At 46.3% G+C, this 24,040-nt stretch overlaps 1 protein-coding gene and 1 long non-coding RNA gene across 2 annotated transcripts; both read right to left on the bottom strand.

Moving 5' to 3' along the window:
* Positions 1 to 9,727: 9,727 nt before the first annotated feature.
* LOC144180350 (uncharacterized) lies at positions 9,728 to 11,935 on the bottom strand. The gene is made up of 2 exons (XR_013324379.1): positions 11,867 to 11,935; positions 9,728 to 10,024 (listed from the first exon to the last, which is right to left on the bottom strand). It is a non-coding gene; the product is annotated as an uncharacterized LOC144180350 (long non-coding RNA).
* A 1,235-nt stretch (positions 11,936 to 13,170) lies between these two features.
* Positions 13,171 to 14,028, bottom strand: LOC144180349 (uncharacterized). Its single transcript, XM_077708714.1, has 2 exons — positions 13,948 to 14,028; positions 13,171 to 13,479 (listed from the first exon to the last, which is right to left on the bottom strand). The coding sequence occupies exons 1-2, from the start codon at positions 13,957 to 13,959 to the stop codon at positions 13,201 to 13,203; spliced, it is 291 nt and encodes a 96-aa protein (XP_077564840.1). The 5' UTR covers positions 13,960 to 14,028; the 3' UTR covers positions 13,171 to 13,200.
* Positions 14,029 to 24,040: the final 10,012 nt, after the last annotated feature.

Genomic DNA, 24,040 nt, shown 5'->3' with positions numbered 1-24,040 from the left:
ATATATACCCGTTACCGCCCCTCGTCTACGGCTCGTAAATTCGACCGTGCCAAACCTCTCTCGCTTGGAGCGGCTGTCTATACTCGTAAGCGTTGAATTCCAAAAAAAGACATACCTCGAAAACTATTTGACTTGTGCGGGATAGGCGGAATTGTTGCCGGCGCTCCGCTCCGCGTCACCTTATTTGCTCGCCGGTTCTTGCTAGCACCCGATCGCCTTTATTTTTATTGTTTGTTCTGACTTCCGAAGGAGTGCGGAGTGGACAATATTTCGTCGGAACACCGCTTACCGCCGACTTTCGGCCTGTTTCCGCTCGAGCGCAACCGAGTGGTCGTACTCCCCCGCCTCTCCTTCCCGCAGCGGCGAACGCATGAGCTGAGGTAAACGCAGCGTCACATTTAGACTTCGGGAATGCCTTCCGTTTACAGTGATGGCGGAGAGTAAATTCCTAAGAGGCGGAGGAGGCACAGCCTACTGAAGATACAATGTAACGTTTTACAACTTGCATTGCGGAGTAGAAGACAGTGCTTTATTCCTTCTTTCTATGGCTTTTCAAAAATTTATGTCTAATGCCCTTTTTACCAACATATCGCGTCGTATTATTCATAACGTTCATTGGCTACTTTTACCGCGGAGTAACAAATACAATGTTGTTTAATGTTCACATCATGTTTATAGCATACGTTATTGATGGCAACTGGTTTTCTAACTTTCGACGTTTTTAAAAATTTGTCCGCGCTTCTTGCTTATTTCCTTCTTCTCGGTTATTACGCAATAGCTCATCCTTGTTCGTCTATCTACGTCCAACGGGAATATCAAGAATCAGATAATGTGCACTCTTCAGGGCGGCTTGCCAACTGCTTTTACGCATAACCTACGTAGTCATCATCATCATCATCATTATCATACCACCACCACCAGACTATCTACGCCCACTGCAGGACAAAGGCCTCTCCCATTAATCTCCAATTCACCCGGTCCTGTGCTAACTGCGACAAATTTATCCCCGCAAACTTCTTGATCTCATCCGCCCATCCAACTTGCTGCCGCCCCCTGCTACGCTTGCCTTCTCTAGGGATCCACTCTGTTACCCTTAATGACCAACGGTTATCTGGCCTTCGAATTACATGCCCTGCCCACGTCCATTTCTTTTTCTTAATTTCTAATAATATGTCCTTAACACGCGTTTGTTCCCCGACCCACTCCGCTCTCTTCTTGTTCCTTTAATGTTACACTTATCATCTTCCGTTCGATTGCTCGCTGAACCTACGTAGTATTTGATTGGTATTACGGAGGACACTGGGAGGGTCAGCGTTGGCTCGGGCGTCGCTTTTTAGTTTGCAGTCCCGTTAGTAGATTTAGGTGATGTCATTGCGCGTGAAGACGTAAAGTAATAGACTGACTTTATACGCACGACGTCGTGAAGTCTGGCGGAAGCCACTATACGCACGACATGAATGACGCACCAACGCGGCAGCCAAAGCAACCGGCGTCGCGCTGTTGCTCCGCCCGTCCCAATCGCCCTGATATAGCGTTTTGTCCAGTTTCCAAGCGGCTCTATCGCTTTTTTCCGTCGCACCACGGGTACCATACCACGGGTCGCGAAGCCGATTGTTCAAATGACAGCCGTACAACGCTCCTCGAAATGGGTTTTCGTTTAGCTTTCGTGCTCCGTATCACAATAAGAAAAGCACAGCTGATGTTATGGATGCAAAGCAAGGCATATAACCGGATAATGCATTTATTTCACTTACGATTGCAACGATGCGACTTATTTAACATGCTCTGTGCCAGATTACGTCCTTGACACACCGACCATATTCCCAATTACCGATGGAAATTTGGGGCTCTTAAATAACGTTCAGCTCCCTAAAAATAACCTAGGTTATAATTTTCACGTATTTCTTATCTCGGATTACAATCTTCATAGTCAATGCAGTTCAGAAGCACTCGGGTTGTGATCGCATCGAACCCACAACGGATGGCGGTGCTCTTATCCAGCCTCCGAATTAATACTGTGGGATGGAAGCGCCTATCCTATATTTAGAATTAACACGTATATGGAGGATTACGTTGACCGATGGCCTAAACGATGCGGCAAACTGTTCTGCTCTTGCGCGTTAAGAAAGTTACCGGCTCAAGTTCAGTTGCAACAAATTATAAAAGAAACGAAGTCAGATGTACCCCCATTTCATTTTATTCTTAAACGGATTTCGGTGGCCACATGGAAGCCAATTTTCACCATTTCGAAATGCATACCCACGACATTTAATTTCAAGCACATCCACATGTGTTGAGCAATGATAACAGCTTTCATGTTTGCTTTGGGCATTAGCCATTTATGTACACTAAAAGGTAGAAACCAAATGTGCACTGAACGTTCCAAGAACTGCTTGGTTTAGTAAAAATCAAGACAGACTGCTCCCATCCAGTACAGCAATCCTCGCAGGTGTCGTTTCGCAACTGTAACTGATCAGTCTGTCTTGATTTTACCTAACCGGACAAACCGCTTCCGCTCACTTACTAGCCAGCGTCGGACATGGGTCGCCGGGTAGGGGGGTGATTTGGCAACGCCTCTGAGGACCTTGCCGGTTCAGGTATACGTCGTTAAAGAATTTCCTTCATGTGCGAAGGGTTCGCGAGCCTGACCCCCTCGATGAAATGACGCCGACACGCAAGAAACAGAAAGAACCAGTTTATTCCGGACAATAAAACAAAACGGCATGCGTAGAAGTATCAGCGTGTAACATAACAGTCATTCGAGCAACCGCGACACTCAACAACAAACCGACCGTTCCGAAAATAATGGGGCGCTTTAATTAACACTCACGGCGATGTCCGAGTCTATTGTCCGATTCTATTATCGTGATGTCCGAGTCTGTTGTCGCGTTTGTGTACTTCAGTTTCTTCTGCAGTCGTTCAAGTCGTACACTTATCCGCGAATTGACGACGTCCACTGTTTTTGTAGCTTTCACTACGAAAAAGGCCTTGTTCCGGAGCTGAAATCGCTAAAGCAACTAAATCGTGCCCCAACTTCGAATGCCATGCCGCCTGCGTCGAAGCCGCCAAGGGGCTTGGGGAACCCGCCAACACGTATAATGAGGGCGCTTTCAGTTTTCAGCAACTGCCGCATTGGCGCCTCAGTCGCGTCGTGCGTATAATGGCTTCCGCCAGACCACACGACGTCGTGCGTATAAAGTCATTCAAAGGAATATGCTCAGTCCCACGAAACGTTCGAAGGTGATAGTGCCGCACCACATTCAATCCGCCTAATAACGCATGAGCACTTTGCTACCTCGCTCTGTCGTCGTAGATTCGCGGTAAACTTCACTGAGTCATTCAGTTTGTGCTCCCTGGTCTCGATTATCCGGCATTGGAGATAAACCAGAGAGGTATATGCTGATCTCTTTCATAGTGAGTCGCCTCTGCGTGCTCGGCCAGATCGTTCATACGTTCTCCTCACTTACGTCGTACATGTGCTGCTTGAGTATTTGCTGATATTGCCTGTCTTACCAACGTCTGTCCGATCTGCTTCGACAGCAGTCTGCGCACGGAATGCTGTAGCTAATACCTGAGACTTTTTACTTTGTCAGCTTGTTTTTTCTTACATTGTCAGCTTGTATTTCACGTTTATCAAGAAGGGCTGTAACTTTACTTTTATTAAATGATTATAAGGTTTAGCGCGCCGCAGCTACGCAGGCGATGAGGCGCGCCGTAGTGGATGGCTTTGTATTAATTTTGTCCATCTGGGGACCTTTAATGTGCGCAGAAATCTCCAACCCACGGGCGTTTTCGCTTTTAACCTCCACCATTAAAGCGGCCGCCACGGCCTGGAATCGAACCAGCGTCCCTGGGCTCAGCAGCACAACGCCTTAGCCGCTGTGCCACCGGGGCGCGTGTAACTTTTCTGTTAGCACAGGTGCTACCAGTATTCCCGGTAGGAGCGTAGAACACGCGCTAATTGCTCGCTAATCCGAGGCACATGCACTATGCACTATCGGAGAACAATTCTTGGGCCGCGTCCTGCCAGCGCGTTGAGACCACGCTAGCTGACGTTTTACAGAGCTCACAGACGAGTCAGAGTAGCCGCTTTCAGCGAGATCCCGATGCACGTGCTGCAACGTCGACAGCGATGTCTTCTGTTTTTTGTTTCGTTTGTTTTTGCAAATCCTGGTTGCATAGCTCACAAGCGTGGCGAGTATACAGACATCTCGTAGGAGGCAGAGTTCATTGAGTTGATATGCAGGTTAGGGTGGTCTTTCTATATACGTTAAAGGTCCAGCGTTTTTCCCTCACACTTTGCGAGGATGTCGAGAAGCTGAAGCTAGCCGCGCTGCTTATCCATTAAGGTAAATTTTATCGCTTAATACATGCCATTCATGTGGGTTGTAAAAGTAGCCAGTGCTTCCTCCTTGATTACGTTGACGCAGTCGTCTACGTAACGTAGAAGGGTTTGGGCGCAGAACTGAACAAATTGAGTGCGCGTAGCTCAAGCCGTATCACCGTAATTTTTGCTGCCGTGAGCTATGCGGCAGCACCCATCGTTGTCCTGTGTACCTGCCGGTAAATGGAGCACTGAAATGGGAAGAACGCGTTCTCGAGGTAAAACCTCAGTAGCCGCCGCAACACAGGGACCTTGATTGTGTACCCTCTGGCACATTTCCGTCGCTTTCCAGGGTTTAGAAACATGCGTCGACTGACAAACCCGTTGGTATGCCTGTCTGCACCAGAAGACACTAGAATGTCCCCATCTTTGAGGGCGATGTCCCGTACCCTGCCTATGATGTCTCCGCGGAGCGAAAGGTCGTTAAAGTGAAAAATGACGATAATTTTTAGGGGCGAAGCTTCTTAAGGTGTGGGTCTGTCCATCCTCGACATATGTATGTAGCCACCTCTAGTTTAGTTCTTGGATTGTTTACTAGATGGCGCGGCTACCTCTAGTTTAGTTCTTGGATTGTTTACTAGATGGCGGTACTTGTATATGATGAAAAAATGCGCTTGGATTGTTTACTAGATGGCGTGGCTACCTCTAGTTTAGTTCTTGGATTGTTTACTAGATGGCGGGGAGCGTTGTAATAAAATCCGTTCGCTGTTGGCGCACGCTCGGAGTCGCCCGATGGATAAGGCTGCACATGTGCGAGCCCGCGAGACAGAAGCGCTCCGTGAAGCTGCGCGACGCCGCTGCCAAGATCCTGCCGTACGAGAGCGGGAGGCCGAAGCGTGTCGTCTGGCTGCGCGACGACGCCGCCAAGATCCCAGCGTTCGAGAACGAGAGGCCCAAGCGTCACGGCAACGGCGCGAGGACCCTGCCGTACGCGAAGCGGCACGGCTGCGGCGCGAAGAGGATCTCCAAAACGTCAGAGAACGGGAAGCGGCGAGAAAGCGCGCGTATCGGCAGGCAGACCGCGATGCAGTGAGAGCTCGTGAGGCGTCTGCAAAACGCATCAGGCGAGCTCAGCCCCAGGGTGCCGACGCGCGGTTTAAGCGAGACTTTCTAGACGCTACGTTCGGACACAGATGTAGTGGGCAAACTTTCACTGAAGAGTCACGGTTTTACCGATGATTTCCCCCCAGGAGCTTCGCCCACTCATCATCATTCACCCCGTGGATATGCTGTGAATTTTTTTTTTATGAACGGCACACCTAGTGCCACCACGCTGAAAAACGTCCACGGAAGACTGTTGAACATCTAAGAAAAAGGTGGTCGATTGCGGCCATAGCACGGACGTGTGAGCTCGCCTGTCATAAGCTCGCAGGTGTCTTTGCGTCGGCCTTTTCGTGCCAGCAATTTTGCCCTTAAAGGGTGGCCCCAACAGATTTCAGGAGAAAATTCTCAGGTTCTTCAGAGAAGATGCAGAATCTATACAGCCAAATAATGTGGCTGTGTCTTGTTGTACACATATAATTAAATATTTCGTTTTAGCACTGGTTCCTTGCGCATATGACGTAAAGTTCGTGATGATGCGAGTAATGAGTATTTGTGAACGGGGGTGGGAATAAAATGCTTTTACAGCAACAGAAATCGTGGAAACACCGGGGAGGACATGCAAGATATTCTGTACTTCATGTGGATGCCGTTTGTAAGTAAGAAGTATACGTGGACCGAACCGGATCCTAGCACTTTGCGGATGCCGTAGCCGGACCTGCAATACCCTGTATGTTGGTGCGTAAGGTCCCGTAAACATGTTCCGTTCCCTTTACCCAACACCAGTCTCTCAGTGTCGATACGTGAACACAATTTTTTTTTAAATAATCGCCATAGCACTACTCTGGTACATCCCGGTAGATCTGGTCCACCCATTTTTAGACGTACCCGGTACTCTGGCATATCTTAAGCATCCAACAGTGAACAGAAGAGCCGCCGTCCGTTAGCTGTGGCAGCTAAACGATGCCATTGCACTGCTCCACGCACTACCCTGGTCGTGCCAAAGTAGTGCCATGGCGCAGTGACGTGGCACCATTTAGGTGCCACAGCAACCGCACGGCTCCCTTTCGGTTCAATGAGCCATTTATTGCTGACGCATTGAAACGTTCCTATGAGGTGTCTTCCGTTTGCTTTGAATATTGCTTGCTGCTTTCTGAAGATGATCCGCAGAACCATCCTTAGCCTGGAATTGCAGTGAAGAGCATTCGGTGTTGAAGCAAGGAGAATACACGAAAAGCTGAAAATGAGGACTAGCAAGGCAAATTCAGTACGCGCAGTCCTTAATTATATTGACGGGCTTGTTCACCTATTCATGGGATATAACTTAGCTAAGATACGACGAATATTGAAGCGGCAGAACAAAGCTTAAGCTTTTTAGGATATTCCTTAGACGGAGAGGCGTTCCCAATGTACCTTTCAAAAGGCCCGATTTTAATTACTGTATACAGGCATTTCGCTTGTTTGCTGTAAATGTTTTCGAGGTTACGTCAATTAATAGTGACGGGTCTTGTTCAGCGCCTGGCAACTTTCACTTTACCCACAGGTGATTATCGTACCATTATGACGAACACAAAGCGAGAAGGCACAGTGCGTGAAAATATTTTCAGAAGCACAGCGGATTTAAATATTCGGAATAACACTCAAGTCATACGTCTTGTTTAAGTGTTCCAGTGTGACCATAAAGACTATTGGCCCAACAGTTTGTGTTATGTATTTTGGACAACTTGTTGGGGAACAAAAAAAAACCGTTCAGGCTATTTCGTAGCAGCCTTCAGCAAGTAGCGTGGCAGATGACCTTTTTGGATGCAAACACATCCTTCAATGAAAATAAAATATATTGAAAAGGCGACAGAGCTTTTTTTCTAAAAGGGACCCTGCAACACTTTCGATCAGCGCTTCCACTCAATCATTCGCGTCCGGTACCACTGCGAATGCTATAGTTATCCCCAGCATGGAGCGGCACTGCGTGAAGTGCTCGTCGCACCAGATACGCCTTCCGTTTCCGCTTTGTTTTTGTGGCTTTTTTTTTTAAGTTGCCATCGAAAAGCGTTCATTGCTGCAACTGAAGGAAAACCGGCCAACAGCCGCTACACGGCCTTAGCGACGTAATTCGAGTCGTCGAAAAACGTCAAGACCGGGAAAGAGAGAATAATATTTTGAGCGAGTTTTTTGAGCGAGTAATATTTGAACGAATAATATTTTGAGCGAGTTATCTGATAGGCATAGAGCAGCAGTTTTTGGCTGGGGTACTTTGCAACCCTGTAGTCTTTGATTGATTGTAAGGTTTAACGCGCCGACGCAGCGGAGGTGATGAGGCGCACCATAGTGGAGGGCTCCGGATTAATTTTGACCACCTGGGGATCTTTAACGTGCGCCCAAATCTCGTACACGCGGGTGTTTTTGCTTTTCGCTTCCATCAGAAAAGCGGCCGCCGCGGCCGGGAATTGAACCCGCGACCTCGTGCTGCAACCCCGTAATCTAAGTACTGGGTGTGTTTGGTGACTACGTTCTGCAAGCATTGAGAATTAAAAAAAACAGTTAAAAAAGAGTTTCAGGGTCCCTTTAATCGGTTGCTCTATTCAAACTTGGTACCGTCTTAAAGCTTGTGATCATGCTAAGTATATGAAGAGCTCCATGAATCACGGCATGCAAAATAATGAGATATTTTCAGTTGAACGCAAGCTTGGTCTAGAACAGCCGTTTTCTTACCTAACTGATACAACTATGCCAGAGTCCTTCAATGCTTTTGAGAGAATGACTATACTTTCGCTCGCTCGTTTTTGAGGCTAAAGTTAATTTCTAGACATAAATAATTTGGCAGTGTAGCATTGATTTTCTACTGTAAGGACACATGTTAAGTAAAGCCGTCGTATAATTTGTTTACAGCGGAGCTGTTGTACAAGCCGCAAGTGCACCGTTGCAGATAAAAATACCAAGAAAATGCCGAGTGCTCGTGAGGGCGTGCCTCGCAGCGACCTTCAAACGTTGCCGGCACGCGCAGTGGCTTTAGCAAAAAAAAAAAAAAAACACTACCGCTGTCGGCAAGCGCTACCGCGCATGTAATGTCTGACATGAGGAACACGACGATATCGATGCATGTGGCGATGACTACTACTAGCGCAGTGCAAACCAACCGCGGAGCATGTAAATAAACAATTTCAAACGTGTACAAATGCCTACTAATGTGTCCTTCAGAGCTCACGTATAAAGAAATCCGGCGGCTTCGCTGTGGTTCAAGCCCTGCACGCCTTAGTGCAAGTTTCGCCAGTTGACCTGGAGGAAGTCTGCAATCCTGGGGTGGCTTTGCATCCACCACTCGCCGCAAAGAAGAACGCGACCTCTTCGATGCGTATGATGAAGATTACTAGCACCGCAACTATGCAAATAAGCAATGTTAGTGAAACTTAACCGTGCGTCCGGCAATGCTCACTTACAACAGCTTTGCAATTGCAGTCTTGCGCTTAGTGCAAGCTTCTCTGAATTTTTTTTTTTTTTGGGGGGGGGGGGGGGGACAAATTCTAAAAAAAAAGAAAACATTACAGCTTTGTTTAGTATTGCCTTGTCTGTATATTACTGCTGTTGATGGGATTCTGAGCTCAAGACAACCTAAGATATACGTCGTACTGCTACAAAATGTTTTATTGAATTAATGCGCGCTTCCAACCGTGCTATAGGTTTGGATATATTTCACCCCCTTTTTTTTGCCCACAAACTCTAGGGAATGCTTGCTTTTTTTTTTGCTAATATGAAATACAGCACCTAAAACACTTTTCTTGGCTCTGAAAGTTTGACAGTTATCCTTCTATACAGTGCGAATATCTTACGTTAGGTGTGATGCTTTATTGTGCATTACTCAATATATATTAGGACGGCCAACGCCTTCTGACTACCTTAACTAACCAGGCTTTAATTTCTTTTTTGTGTTTTCTAAAGTAAATTAAATTGATGTTTGGAATACATGTGTGATGCTGCCGGCTGCCCAATCATGGGGTTTACGTGACTGGGTCTTCTGCATTTATCTTCAAAGAGTGTGTAAATTTGCCCGCAAGGTTTTTGTAAACTGCTTGCTTCATAAATGTGATGACAACCAGAATAAAACGGTCGAAGTTTATTGTCGCTTCCCCGTTAAACTCGTGTTTCATATACTGCTGCTCATAAACCTACTTTATGATAAAAGTTCGTCCAGTTCCGAAACTAACATATTGTAACAGTGTGGTGAGAAGACGTTATGTAATTTTAATGCAAAAGTGGATTTGTTTTTGCTGAAGGATCTGAATTCACTTCACAAAGTTCGTGTGCAGTTGCAAACAGTCTTTATTTTTTTACAAAGATTAACTCGGGGAGGGCCGATTGTTAGCCGTAGAAACCGCCGTAATAGCCACCGTAGCCTCCGTAACCTCCGTAGCCGCCATAGCCCAGGCCATATCCTCCGTAACCAAGTCCGTAGCCGAGTCCGTAGCCACCGTATCCGAGTCCATAGCCACCGTAACCGAGGCCATAGCCGAGGCCGTAACCACCGTAGCCAAGGCCATATCCGAGCCCGTATCCGTATCCAGCCAGAGCTCCGGCAACCGCCAGGCAGAGGACGAGAACAGAGAACTGCAAAGGGAAAAAATAAAGATTGGGCACAAAAAAATCTTGCAATCGGCCTTAATTCCCGCGGAGGCGAGGCCACAGTTGTAGTTGTTTTATGGCGTACTATTGAGTAGGGTGGGAGGGAGAGGGAGTAAATTCGGATTTGGCGCCTCATAAAATTTTCCGGAATCAAAAATTTACGGTCGCCTGTTTCGATGGTTGATGTAGTTTATAATTTTTTATGTAGCTGGTACGTAAAGACAGCTGGTAGCCTTATGTTCAACGAAAGATGGCCACTAGTGGAAAGCTCAGAAAATGTGTCTCTCGCGTTTTTAGGGTATTTCATGGCATGCAATAAGATTTTAGGTTTCTAACCAGTGCTTCGCTAAATTGAGCATAAAGTGAACTCCTGCCAGACGGTTTGGCCTAATCACATGTTCGTTAGCCAGCGAAAAGCAGCTGCTGGCGCACAAAGCGAACAATCATCGCTCATCGCATTCAGTCCTCTCAAGCGGATCAACGCTATACCGTCACTACTGCGAGGGCTTTCTCGTCACAGTTGGAAAGACAGGTGAGCCGCAGAGGTTTACCATGCGTGACGTAAGAGGAAAGAGGAGAATTGTTGTTACTAGTTGCTATAGTCATGAAATCAAGCGGGAAACGAATAGGCTCAGGGAATTCTTGCTGGCCAACCTCCACCAAAGATGATTAATTAAAAGTAAACCAAGACATAACTCTGAGTTATAGAGCCTTCTATGCAATTAGATATTGATAATGTCTGCAATGCAAAATTATAAAAATGATATAAAATATAATAGAAAATGGTGATGTTAGTCAAGCCGTCGCACTGGCTTGCTATGCCAGTCTGAAAAATAAAATGAGTTTCTAGCGTGTAGGAAACACAGTTCTTCAGGTCGCTTCAGAGAGACAACGCAAGACATTCCCCTTGCCTGCTCATTAACGTGAAGTTCACTGTAAAAAAACACAGAAATAACCATGTTTTGGCGGTATCCTATCAAGTAGCGGAGAGCGATAAAGTAACTGCTTGGCTCAATCAATGTTGATCATTCAAAATAAAGCAGCTTACTGGAGTGTGTCAGGAAGATAAGCACGCTTGTAAAAATCCTATCCTGAGATTGGATATTGAAGCAGGAATTATTATCTGGTTGTGCAAGCACCTGCGTTTTGCATGGGGAACGTCGAAAATTCCGTGTCACCCCTCTTTGTCCCCAGTGTTCTCCACACAATGGGGTTTCGTTTAAATCCCGCATGTTTCGCTTATTGGTACCAAACAACCACATTCCCATTTACCAGTTCAGAATTTGTGAAACCGACAACTGCGTCACATAACAATATCACTTTTCTGTTTTAGTATCATATGTGATTCATAATAGTCAGTACTGGAAATGATAACTGGCTCAGATGGAAGATCGATTGATTGGTTGACAAATTTTGTTATAAGTTAGGTTAACGCTTCGTGTGAGGTGACTTGGAAAGCTTGGGTACGCGGGGATAGGAGAAAAAAGCTGCATATTTAAAGTTTTTTGCGTGCGAACAAAAGCTTTCAAACAACTACATCAATCAGGGGAATCTGTAATAACTATAAATCACTAGTAAAGAAACAGACGCATAAAAGCGGTACTGAAAGCGGTACTGAAGCATAAATCCATTCTGCATAAGTAGTTTATGAGACACATACAAAGTCGGTGACACGACCGATTATTGTTGCTAGAGTCTTACTTGCATTGCGGCGACTAAGCAGCAGTAACGAAAACGCCGAGAAGACCATCGATGTCGCAGCATGGCCGAATATTAATATCAAAGATGAAAAAGGAAAAACAGAAGACGGAAAGGTTTTAGCCTTACCAGGGTCTTCATGTCGGTGGGCTTAAGCGTAGGCTGCAGAGGCTGCCGCTCTGGTACACCTGTGCAAAATTGGTCGTGTGGCTCTCCGCGGTCGCCCGACTCCCATATATACCCGTGTCATGGTCCGCAGGCGACGCCACGACCACGTGGTCGTTCACCCAGACGGACAAACGCACGGCAGGCTCTTGGAGACTACAAAAAACGAGCTACACAAAAACGAGAAGCTCATTCGAAGGCTCATTTCCTTAGTGTGTAGCGTGACCACGCCTGTGTAGAATATGCTCAAAAAGAACGCGCTATGGTTGTTATGGATTATTTACCCTATGCTATACTTTGTTTTCCCTTTCGGCCTCCGGATCCGCTACTTTAGTTCTAATGGTGGCAGATTTTCTGAGCGCCTAAGACACTGTGTCCAATGATCTGTCGCAATGGCCACCTGCGAGCGAGTTGGCGGCTCGTATATCGTTTCAAGTGCGCCGTTTTTTCGCTACGAGTGCGCCTAATACCACCGGTAACTCGTGAAGTCAGAAACGCTGAGCGTTGTTTTCCGCTCTCAAACGTTTTACTGAACATTTTTCCGACAATATCGAAAAGGTTGTGCAGTTTGTGTTGTTGCACTTTTTTGCCTTTGTGAGCGGAAATCAGCTCCGCCTGTTTCTGTACACGTCACAGTTTTTATGGTAGATAATGTCCGTTTAGTTAGCTAAAAGGTATATCTGATTGTTTAGAGTTGTGTGGCATACGTATTTTGTTTGTAAATGTTTGCCAGACTTATTGCTTCTAACGCATATCGTTCGTTCTCAGCCCATTGGTGTTTTAAAGTCATGTATTTTATCTCTACAACGCGACTGATACAGTAAATCTTTGTAATAGCCCCATGTATAACCTTTTTTATATTTTTAGTTTGCTGTCCGGAGGTTGGTCTAGAAAACAGGACATTTTTAGTATCAACATTCATTACTGGGGATATTGGTGTGACGTGAATGTACTGATAGCTATATTCGGGTGAAGCTTGGCGCCCATGAGACCTTCATGATATTTCATGCTGGTTCACAAACTGAATGCAGGTCTAAAGTTGGGGTGTAACCACTAGTTTGCCATTCGTCTTTTAATATCGTATTGAGTTCTGTTACATCCTGTCACTCCTTCCGTATAACCACGCTATGAATTGCGTTAACTTTGCATTTGGAAGTTAGGGCTGAACTAGCTTCAATTACCTTGTACATTTTCTGATTGGGCTTTTGTTTCGTCCAAGAGAAATGCAGGAGACAGCGCTTAGAAGGTTTCACATATTGTATTTCGGTTCACAAATGTACAGACAGGATAGTGAAAGCTTATCCGTAGTACCCTCGTCCGTAGCCAATCCTCCCGTATCCGGTGCCATATCCACCGTAGCCACCGTATCCTCCATATCCGAGCCCATAGCCACCAAAACCGCGGCCATAGCCAAGGCCATATCCTCCAAGTCCGTATCCACCGAGTCCGTAGCCCAGTCCGTATCCGAGTCCGTAGCCGAGTCCATAGCCACCAAGGCCGTATCCTCCGTATCCGAGACCGTATCCGTACCCGGCGAATGCGGTCGTGGCGATAATGCAGAAAATGATGACGTAAAACTGTGGATCATAAAAATAGTTAATAATTACAATGCAACCATTAAAAAATATGTGCACTCTTTGTACAAAAACTGCTAAAGAGATATATTTCACATTATCATCGCTGTAACTGCAGAAGACAAATTAAAAGCTAAAACGACCTACGGCTGTGTTCCAATTCAAAACGTCAATTCTGCATTTCTAACTTATTTTTCGCCCTAGGATTCCTTCGGAATCTCACTAATTTGCTTTTGCCGAAGGTATCTTAGAACGTCAATACACACAAACAAATTACGGGACTGAGGTCTGGAAAGTTCAATGAATTTAATGAATTTTTAGGCCAAACGTGCATGGTATTCAGCACCTGTCCTTATCAGTACAGATAATTTAAAATCAGCCTAGAGAGGAATAGCACTCATATGACTCTGTTTATCAATTGCGACAAAATGTTGCTAATTTTAGCATCACACGCGACGTATTTGACATTACCAGCGTCTTCATGTTGACCAGGGCCGGACCAAAGCCAGGTTAGTTCGCGTGCGCTCTAGGACGTCGTCGACTGTGTCGTCTCCGAAAGCAGTAAGCGTGTGTATATATATGCCGAGCTATAACCTTAACGGATGGCTAGGGCCCGCCGTCCCAGATAAGGACATCCGCAGTATGAAACGAAAGTAGCGGCTGCCCAAACGATGAAGGATTGCCCAGGAACGCGTCGTGCTTCGCTGTCTCCTGGTTTCTCAAGCTCGTTGCGCTACTGTTGCGTCCAATCCGCAAATTACAGGTCGCATAGTTGGGAACCCCCTTCTTTTCGTGCTCGTGTTTTCCAACTGCCAAGGAAGTCATGCTTGCCACAGCCGCTGGACCTTGTCCACTCCGGAGAAGACAGGGAAACCTTCCCCCACCGCCTTCACCCCTCCACTTTTGTCCGTGGCTACAGCCTTGCGGGCGCGTGGGGCATTCCGTTCTACTTGTGGGGCACAATGTCAACCCGGTCTTTGGTCATCGCCGCCGTTTCCGCCGGAAGTGTGACCGTGTCACTGGGCGAGCCGGATGATTCAATAGTTCCCGATTTCGTTGTGTAGACTGCACCGTTCTGCCGAGTAGTGCCGCCTTTGTGCAGAAGTGTCCGTAGGCACCCCTTGCCGTGGCGTTGCGTGTCTTTTAGCCATCTCGATGCGTTTGGCTGCGGCGGAATGTATGCTCTGGTTTAGGCATAAGGACCCGCTATCTAGACAAGGCTCCGCGGGTGTCAGGTGCATTGGCTGGCTGCTCGTTTCCTCTCATACGCGGAAATTTCTTCCATCTTAAACAGGCCGCGTTATTTAGATGTCATAGCACTTGAAGGGCCTGCTACGGCATGGTCATTTAGTGACAGAACATGATCTGTGCCTTGCTACATTCAAAACCTTGTCGGCGCATACATGCACAAGGAATATTGGTACCGATGTCATCAGTGTCAGCTTTGACAAGGAATGTTGAGTTTGGTCACAACAATGGGTCGCGACGTACGTCACAACGGCTAGTCATCATCGTCATCCCCATCGTCATCACCATCACCACACCTCTCGACGGAGCTCATCCTGACAGAGGACACGGGCAGTCAGCAAGGATCAGGGTATCCCGGACTAGAGGACGCCTCCTACAATGTTGGTGTCCCACCATCATACACCGATGAGCTGGTGAATGAAAATATTTAGCCTCTCTCTCCCTCTCACATTAAAACAGTGGGTAGTGCTTTCAGTTTTTTGATACCTTATTACGCTCAAGAAATCAAATGCTTGCTTTTTAAAGGGGTCATGAAGACAAAATGCAAGTTTGGTTGGTTCGAAAGATTGCGTCAGTACAATAACACTGACACCACTTTTAACGCACCCTTCACGTCATAATCTGTATAATGGGGAAGACCGAAAATAACCATGCAACTCACTTTCGAAATTTCCGCGCTGAACCTGGGCGTAACATGTGCAGTTTGTTGCGATTGGCTGAGGGCGACAAAATTCAATGCAAATTGAAGAGGGATTATAGGCTTGCTGAACGAGCTATTTGCACATAAAGTTAGTGCAGATTCTTTTTATAGCGGTGGCGTAAACAAAGCCTTTACGAACAAATGCGTAGGTACAAGGACAAGTGGGCGTCGGGCTCGTTGGGTTTGTCTGACACGACTCTGGCTCTGGCGTATACGCGACACTGCCACTTACGTGACCCTACCTGTAGAGTTATACCCATTGTTTCGCAGCACAATTACTATCAACCGTAACAATAAGGCGGGTACACCATCAATGAAGGGAGTAACCACCCAGTCTAAACTCACTGCAGGAATACCGCAAAAACCTAACAGGAATTCCTGTCGTACGACAAAAACACTTTGTTGACACAACAGAAGTCTTCTTGTTACGACAAAGCCACCTGTTCTTACGACACACATTTCTGTCGTAACGACAAAGTCAATTTTCTCAACGACAAACATTCCGGCAGTTGAAACAGCAGTGCCATTTAAGCTACTCTTCACAACGGGCAATAACATTCAAACCATGTGCAACTACTGATGGAACATCAGGACTACGACAAGACTGGAATTCGGCATGACGGAACATCAAAATCAGGACCGGATTACGACACGCGACAGAACATCAGAATCACGGCACGACAAGAATACGACAAGACGACAGCACGACACGCGAAATTACGACAGACAATAAATTTTTTTATTGTCCTCATTTTCGAATGCGAGGCTAACAAAAGCCATGTTTATGCCTTTGGCCGCAGCCTCAGTCCGCATACTGCCACGGAACTCGAGGGACAATCCCCATGGCGCCATGGCCCTCATCAACAGCGATGACGACGAGAAAGAAGCTGTGGGTGGGGCGCAGCCTGCGCGGGCTCCGGTATGGCCGTGTCATCTGCTCTGCTGTCACCGTAGAGTTTCAGACTAATATACACTAGAGGGAAATGTGGCGCCTCTGTCTACGCGAGCAGCGCTTCGGTGAGTGTTCCGTCGTGTACCGGGCAGGCACGTTCCACTTGTCCTTGGGATGGCTCATTAACAGGGTGGAAAGTTGGCTCTGGCTGCAAAAAGCAACAATATTACTGCAGAAGGTTCATCAAATTTGTTTTGTTATTGAAAAATTGAACCTCCAGAAAGATTATTTTTGTCAGTGATTATGTAGAAGCTTCATGCACGATGAACAAGAATAAATGTTACCCTTTTTTGTTGATTTTGGCTTCGAGACAAAAAAGAAGCAATGTGGCTAACCAAGCCAAGTAGGCGAGCAACGTCACTAGCGGCGATGGCGCCGCCCACGGCGGCCCGGGACTGCAGCGACAGATTTTCCTCTAGTAAATATTAGTATGAAACTTTATGGCTGCCACGGAACAATTTTAGCTTTTGTTTTTTGTAACAGCCCGGGACACGTCATGTCCGAAGTCACGAAACACAATGCAGCGGGAGAATTAGAATTTTGTCTTAAATTGTTTTAATTTCTTGCTGAACAAAGCATCGTTTGCTGCGGGACAAGCGCTGGGCCAATATAAAACACCAAATCATTCGAATAAAACGAACCAGTTCTGTCTTTACGGCCCCTTTAACAGGCCTACTTGCTACCTTCATTGCGTGCTTTTATTTTCTTTTAAGAGGAAGAATTCACACCTCCAGGTAATAGCTGTTGCATAGCGACATAGAACGAGTCTGCTAAAGGCAACGGAGTGGGAGGTGTGCTTCATTATATCAGAAAAGGGGTGGGAGAGCAAGCGAATTTCTCATTGTTGCATGGGCGAGCTCGCATGTTTAGCTTCAAATACCATAAAATACCATAAATATACTGGCCTACCTGTACACGCAATGCCTAATGACCACGAGTGTGCCGGAATCTTGGGAGAACGCGAATACCATCCTAATCCATAAGAAAGGTGACATGAAGGACTTGAAAAATTTCTGGCCGATCAGCTTACTGTCAGCCGTCTACAAGGTACTTACCAAGATAATCGCTAACAGAATTTATGCCACCTTAGATTTCAGTCAACCTAAAGAACAAGCAGGGTTACCTAAAGGCAATTCAACAATGGACCATATTCACACGATCAATCAGCTGATAGGGAAGTGCGCGGAGTATACTGAGCCCCTATATATAGCCTTCATAGATTATGAGAAAGCAGTTGACTCGGTCGAAACCTCAGCAGTCATTCAGGCATTACGGAACCAGGGTGTAGACGAGCATTATGTAAGAAAACTAGAGGATATCTACAATAAGTCCACGGCTATCCTGATCCTCCATAAGGAGAGCAGTAAAGGAAGGGCATGACACAAGGAGACACAATCACTCCAATGTTATTCACAGCATGTTTACAAGAAGTATTCAGAACATTGAATTGGGAACAGATAGGAGTAAGGGTTAATGGGGAATGCCTCAGTAACCTCAGATTTGCTGATGACGTTGCCTTGCTAAGTAACTCGGGTGATGAATTACAAAGCATGCTTACCGCACTGGGCAAACAGAGTAGAACCGTGGACCTGAAAATTAATACGCAGAAAAGTAAAGTAATGATCAATAACCTCGGGACAGCACAGCAGTTTGAGATAGGTGGCGAGGCAGTGGAAGTGGTAAGCGAATATATCTACTTAGGCCAAGTTGTGACCCCGGATCCCAACCATGAGGCAGAGATACTTAGAAGGATAAGAATGGGGTGGAGTGCATTCGGCAGGCATTTAGAAAATGGATGGCGGCCTACCATTGTCCCTAAAGAAGAAAGTGTATGACAACTGCATCTCACCGGTACTCACCTACGTGGAAGAAACCTAAGGCTTACTAAGAGGGTTCAACTTAAATTGAGGCGCGCGAGATGATAGGTGTAACATTAAGGGACAAGAAGAGAGCGGAGTGGGTCAGGAAACAATGGCGTGTTAAGGGCATATTAGTAGAAATTGAGAAGAAGAAATGTACGTGGGCACGGAATGTAATGCAAAGGCAAGATAACCGTTGGTCATTAAGGGTAACAAAGGGGATCCTTAGAGAAGGCAAGCGTGTACCACCGGGCGGCAGAAAGTTAGATAGGCAGATGAGATGAAGTTTGCGGGGATAAATTGGTCGCAGTTAGCACAGGACCGGGGTAATCGGAGATTAATTGGAGAGGCCTTTGCCCTGCAGTGGGCGCAGGTAGTCTGGTATCGGTGGTGATGATGATGATGATGATGATAATGATGATGATGATGATGATGATGATGATGACCATAGAAATGCATGTCAGTGCTAGCAGCGTACGAGGGAAATTATGTGGGACCGGGAAGATTGGAAGGGTACGGCAGCCAAGAAAAGCATTCAAGGGCACCTAATAGTTCCCACAGGAAGTCCCTCAATGTTCGAGATACCCGGAAGAATGCACTGGCTCTTTTTTACCCTGGACTAGCCTCTCAGCGATATCGTAGTTTAGGCCCGTCCGGCTGAACTTTTAAACATGCACAGTATAAGTATTGGCATCTTCTGTACATAACCTTTTATTTATTTCGCCGCTATCTCATCTCTCTCGTCCTCTATCCACGCTCTTTCCTCCCCTTTCCCTTCCCACACACAGAATAGCTGGCCGGATATATTACCATCAGGCCGACCTTTGTGTGTTTTTTCATTTCAATAAAATTCCTCTCTCTCTGGCCGTTTTAATGACTGAACGTAGTGAAAAAATGAGTGGTTTCCGAAAGAGTAAGGTTTAAGCTCTGATAAAAAAAAGGAGCCCCTCTATTCTTCGAGAACATAACATGCAATCCACTGGGCGAATTCGCCCATATTTACTCACTAACCTTCATAGCAAACGAGCAACATTTGCGACAGAACGAACCGAGCGACCGCTAATTGGCCACCATATCGTTTAGCTGCCAGTTGAAATAAAGCCCACTAAGCTCATGCGCTGCGAGGCATGGGCGCCGGGACATCCCGTGTTATCTTGTGATTTTGGTTAATTCGATGCGCTCCTTGTTTCCCGAGATAGAAAAGATTTTGGGGGAGACAAGCAGGCTACTGTCGTATTTGTGTGAGGTTTGTTTACTTCAGGGACCTTTGATTTACCTTCGTCGCCAATGCCTCGGGAGCAAAACAAAACGGAGTTTTAAAATTTTTATGCGATAACTAGAGGCCGGATTTTTAGGCATTAATAAGCGCGTTCTAGGCGCCGAAAACAGGCAGGCAAAACAATGTTTTAGCTTTCCAATGACGGAATAAAGGCACCATAAATTTTCACAAGAATTAAAAAAATACAAACGAAGACATTCGCGACCTGTATCTCTTACAGGAAAACCGAAATTGTTACACACTCTTGCACTTCTGGGTCGGATCCTGGCCGTCGACTAGGTGATTGCAGTGTGCCGGTGCTCCCAGCCGGCGCCTCTTTCTTAACAGCTTTGGATGAATAAAGTTTTCACCACCACCACCACCACCACCGAAATTGTTATTCGTGTATGATGGAACAAAGGTGCCAACAGTTGAACATAGCTGTTGAATTGTCCCACGAATCTGCTGGCGATTCATTCATTGGCGTACTTCAACAACTGCGCTGCTCACGTGCATGTTCAGTGGCCACTTTCGCTTGCTCGAGCGTCGCATATAGTGAAACAGGCATGAAAAAGAATACCTGAGAGCAGGAAATCCTGTTTTAAAAAGTGCTATACCCAGGTACAAGTTTAGAATGGCAACAGATCATGCAACTTGCACTGCGCTGAAACAACGGCCCCGGAAGTCAGCGCGGGCGCGTGTGGAAAGGAAATCGCCCGATTTTTCTCACGTAGTTTGTTTACCGTAGCTGCAGTAATTAATTAGCAGATTAAGTTCGAAAAATCACTGAAACTACGCGCGTCTTATTTGCAGTAAAGGGCCAGACACATGCGCGGGGACCGACGCGTTCCCACACGCGTTTTTTTCCTTTCCAAAACCGGTCCGGTAGCATTCGTGCGTGCTCCTGATCGCCGCCGGACCGGTTTTCAAAAGTGGAAAAACGCGCGCGAATACGCAGTGCTCTCCGCACACGTTTCTGGCCCCTTTTTGGCGTGGTTAGCGCCGCGCGCAGAACAGCCGGCTGCGGTGATGAGGCGCAGTGGCAACTTCCGTTCTCCTCAAAAAATTGTACCCGAGCATAGGTGAGGTCTGCCTGAGGCAATTTAATTGAGACGGAAACGAAACATACACAAAAAATAAACGCTGGAGAGACTACGATTTATCAAGAAATGAATACACTCTTTCATAGAGACTGTTAGGTGCCACACTAGCAATTTTCTCATATACAATGATATCCCATTTGAACAATCAAGACGTCCCAACACTGCCAAATGCACTTCCCACACTTAAAGAACAATTTTCAAATGGTGTTGAGCAGCCGAACAGATTTTTGATGGAAAAGCACCTTTTAGAGCCCATCGGCAGTGTCAATTTCAAGGCGTAAAGAAATGCAGCTGCCAGTGACGTTTCGCCGTTGGCTGCTCAATATCGCAGGGATGTGGTAACAAAGGCATGTTCGATGCGCAACCGCTACTTTGAAAATATAGTTGGATTTGAGTATACTCCTAGAAACGAGGGTGCGACTTCTCATGTTTGAAGAAATCTGTTCGAAGAGCACGCGGAACGTATTCTAAGAATCCGTGTTAAAATTGTGGAAACAATAGAAAACTACCACCATCTCCAGATTTTTTTTATTCAACATTTTTTCTGTTGTCACCGAGAATGAGCGTCCTATTCCACTGGTGGTAGTGGTTGTCTTCCGGGAGTTTTGGTTCCACTAGAGGACTAGGTTGAACACTATAGTGCTGCCCCGGTAACATTGACAACAATATAAAGCTACACACGAAAGCGAAACTTGAGCATAAATTGTGTTCATATAGGTAGCGATATCAAAAAATAGGCATTGAAAATAGGCGTTTTTAGGTATTTACGAATATTTAGACACAAACGCTAAAATAGGCATTTCTATGCACTATAAAAACACCATAAATGTCCTTAACCTCCAATGTGGCCCCATATACGAAAATGGCGCGATAGGAGCGCAAGGAACACAATTGAAATTTCCCTAAAATGCGGTCTTAAGTGATAACGGTTCCCAGACGGGAAAACACAAATGACGCCATTCCACAAACTCAACGTGGTCACTACCGCTAACTTTTCTCGTTTTTAAAATTAACAAGTGGCCCGTCACGGTTACATATTAACAATGCCGCTAATCTTGCCCGCACTTACTGAAATCCCAAATAAATCATGGTTGCGCGCGCGCTGCTACAGTCGTCATTCTCCCGGCCGACGGCATACTTCTGACGTCAACAATACTGCGAAGCCGAAACGTAACCATAGTCTTCATAAACCTCTGAGAAGATTCATTTATTCGCACATGTTCTCAGCCCGTTTGTATACAGTGCGAATGGTCAAAGCCTCGAACGTGCGTCACAGTCTTGTAAAAGCGAGCGGTGGCACGAATGAGTGACTCGCTCGCCAAGAACACTAGCGGGTAATCTCGAAAGCATTACGTGAGCACTCACGTTGTCAGCACGCAAAACAGGGGAAAGGCAAAAAAAAAAAGAGAAAACAAGAAAAAAAGGAAAAGTCAAGGCAAAGTGAAGAACGGGAAAGAAGAAAGGGTGTATCTGACTGGAAACGCGAACCCCCTAAAGAGAATGCTCCGAAATAAGGGCTTCTAGCGGAACTGATAGGCCCACGAAAACGGCGGTTTTGTTCTTCTTTTTTAGTACTTTGACTTGACCTAGGCAACGGGGAGGGAGAAAGGGCACTGTCTTTAGAGAGAGAAAGGAGGGGCGAGACAGCGTGCACTGGGTTTTTATTGGGCCCCCTCGCGAGTTCATCGTTCCGTGACAAATGTCCGGCCTGGGCTCCTGCCTGTCTTCGGCGATTACAAAAAGCGCGCAATGCGTGCTCGTTGCGCCTTATGGCCGTTGCAGCGTTCGGCAGCGCTGGTTTCCCGCTGTCGCCCTCTCTTGTGTCGTAAGTTTTCTCCGGATGACGGGTGGTTCGTTGCACGGAGACGAATTGCGCGGAAAAATGGCGGGAAATACAAAAACAGCGCAACACACGTAGATAGCATAGGTGCATAAAAGTCGGGAGGGACCTCCGGTGGTCCCTCTCTGAATACGGACACGAGCCGCCAACTCCGGAAACAACGCAACTTTTTCGCTGCTGTCGCCTTGGAATTCCGGAGTGAACGTGCCCAAATGTTTGTGACCTTAAACGCATGCCAGAGAGAGAGAGAGAGAGTGCAAGGCGGCTGTCGTGCTTCCTTGAATATCACCTTGGAGCCATTTGTCGATGTTTGCTTGAAGGGATTAGGGCCTTTTCACGCGCCGGCCGTTTCCAACCGATGGTTAAGGTTCGGTGGAGACAAAGCGAACGCATCGAAGTGACAAGCAGTTAAGTGTAACACTTGGAACTTTTTTCTGCCATGCGATCGTCCTGTGCGAAGTAAGCCATTCACCCTGCTTTCGTACGTAGCTTCTTTAGCTTCTCAATATTTAGAGGGAAAAGGTGATTTCGACCTCGGCTCGGAATACAAAGCAGCTATAACTCCCGTGAGTGAGTTCCAGTAATTAAAACAGAATATTTGTTTTTTCGGTTTTGTGCTGGACTATTTTAAAGGCATACCCCCAAAACTGTATGAGTAGTGCTAGAAAACGAAATTAGGCTCGGTAAATAACCATGCGACGTAGTTTCATGACAAAGTGCCTTTACTTCCAAAATCAATATGGCACCAATAAAAAATACGTCAAAAATTGACTTTGTGGAAGATGTTCATTATTCGTTCCACTGAATCCTACATGTGAACCTCGGTGCCTGTATCGTAGCAGGGCGCTCACCACAGTCTCAATTTTTGCTGCCATCTAAATTGACAAGATGCTACCGACGACTACTCAAAGCGATTTAAAGCGAAGATGTTCTCGTTCCGGTGAAAGCGCTTGACTCGACATCACTTTTTACCTTCTCTTCGCCACTCCCGACGTCTTCTCGCCACCACCGATCACTCTTTCACAAGTTGAGAAATCGGCTGATAACGGCGCTAGCTCCGTTATCAGTAGCTGCACTTTTAACTCGCTGTGGAGCGGACGCCTGTCGTCCTCATGGACGAAGAAGAGTGAGAACTGAAGGAGCATTGGTGCACAGAGAAGTGCGAATGGACGCGAAAACCACAGGAAGCAACTGCCGCAGAACATGCCGCCGTCACCGTTGTCGTTTGAAGTTCCATCTCATCGAGTAGCTGCGAATGCCTCGGAAATGAAGACCAGCTTGCTCGCTTGAACGCCGACGTGAGCCAATAACGAAAACATATAAAGTCGCCATAGAAAATTCTGAGCATAGCAACAACCACTATAGCTACAGCTTCTTTTGTGTTTATTTCTTCAAGGGCTCCTGGGGTGTTGTTTTGCCTAGTGTTGTTCCCGTTTGGTTTGAAGGGCTCCCGGAATGATTCTTTAGCCGACGTCTTTCATGTCTAAACACGCGCACGTCTCCTGTTGCTCCTCAAAGGGGCCATCCAGACAAAACACGTTTGGTGCATTCGAAAGATTGCATCGTTAAAATCATACTGACACCACTTTCAACGTAAGCTTCAC

Source organism: Haemaphysalis longicornis, unplaced genomic scaffold (assembly GCF_048455015.1).
Source record: "Haemaphysalis longicornis isolate Haplotype H1 unplaced genomic scaffold, Haemaphysalis longicornis Haplotype H1 scaffold_4, whole genome shotgun sequence".
NCBI lineage: Eukaryota > Metazoa > Arthropoda > Arachnida > Ixodida > Ixodidae > Haemaphysalis > Haemaphysalis longicornis.
Note: the sequence above shows the minus strand (reverse complement) of the source record. Positions and strands in the feature narration are given on the sequence as shown.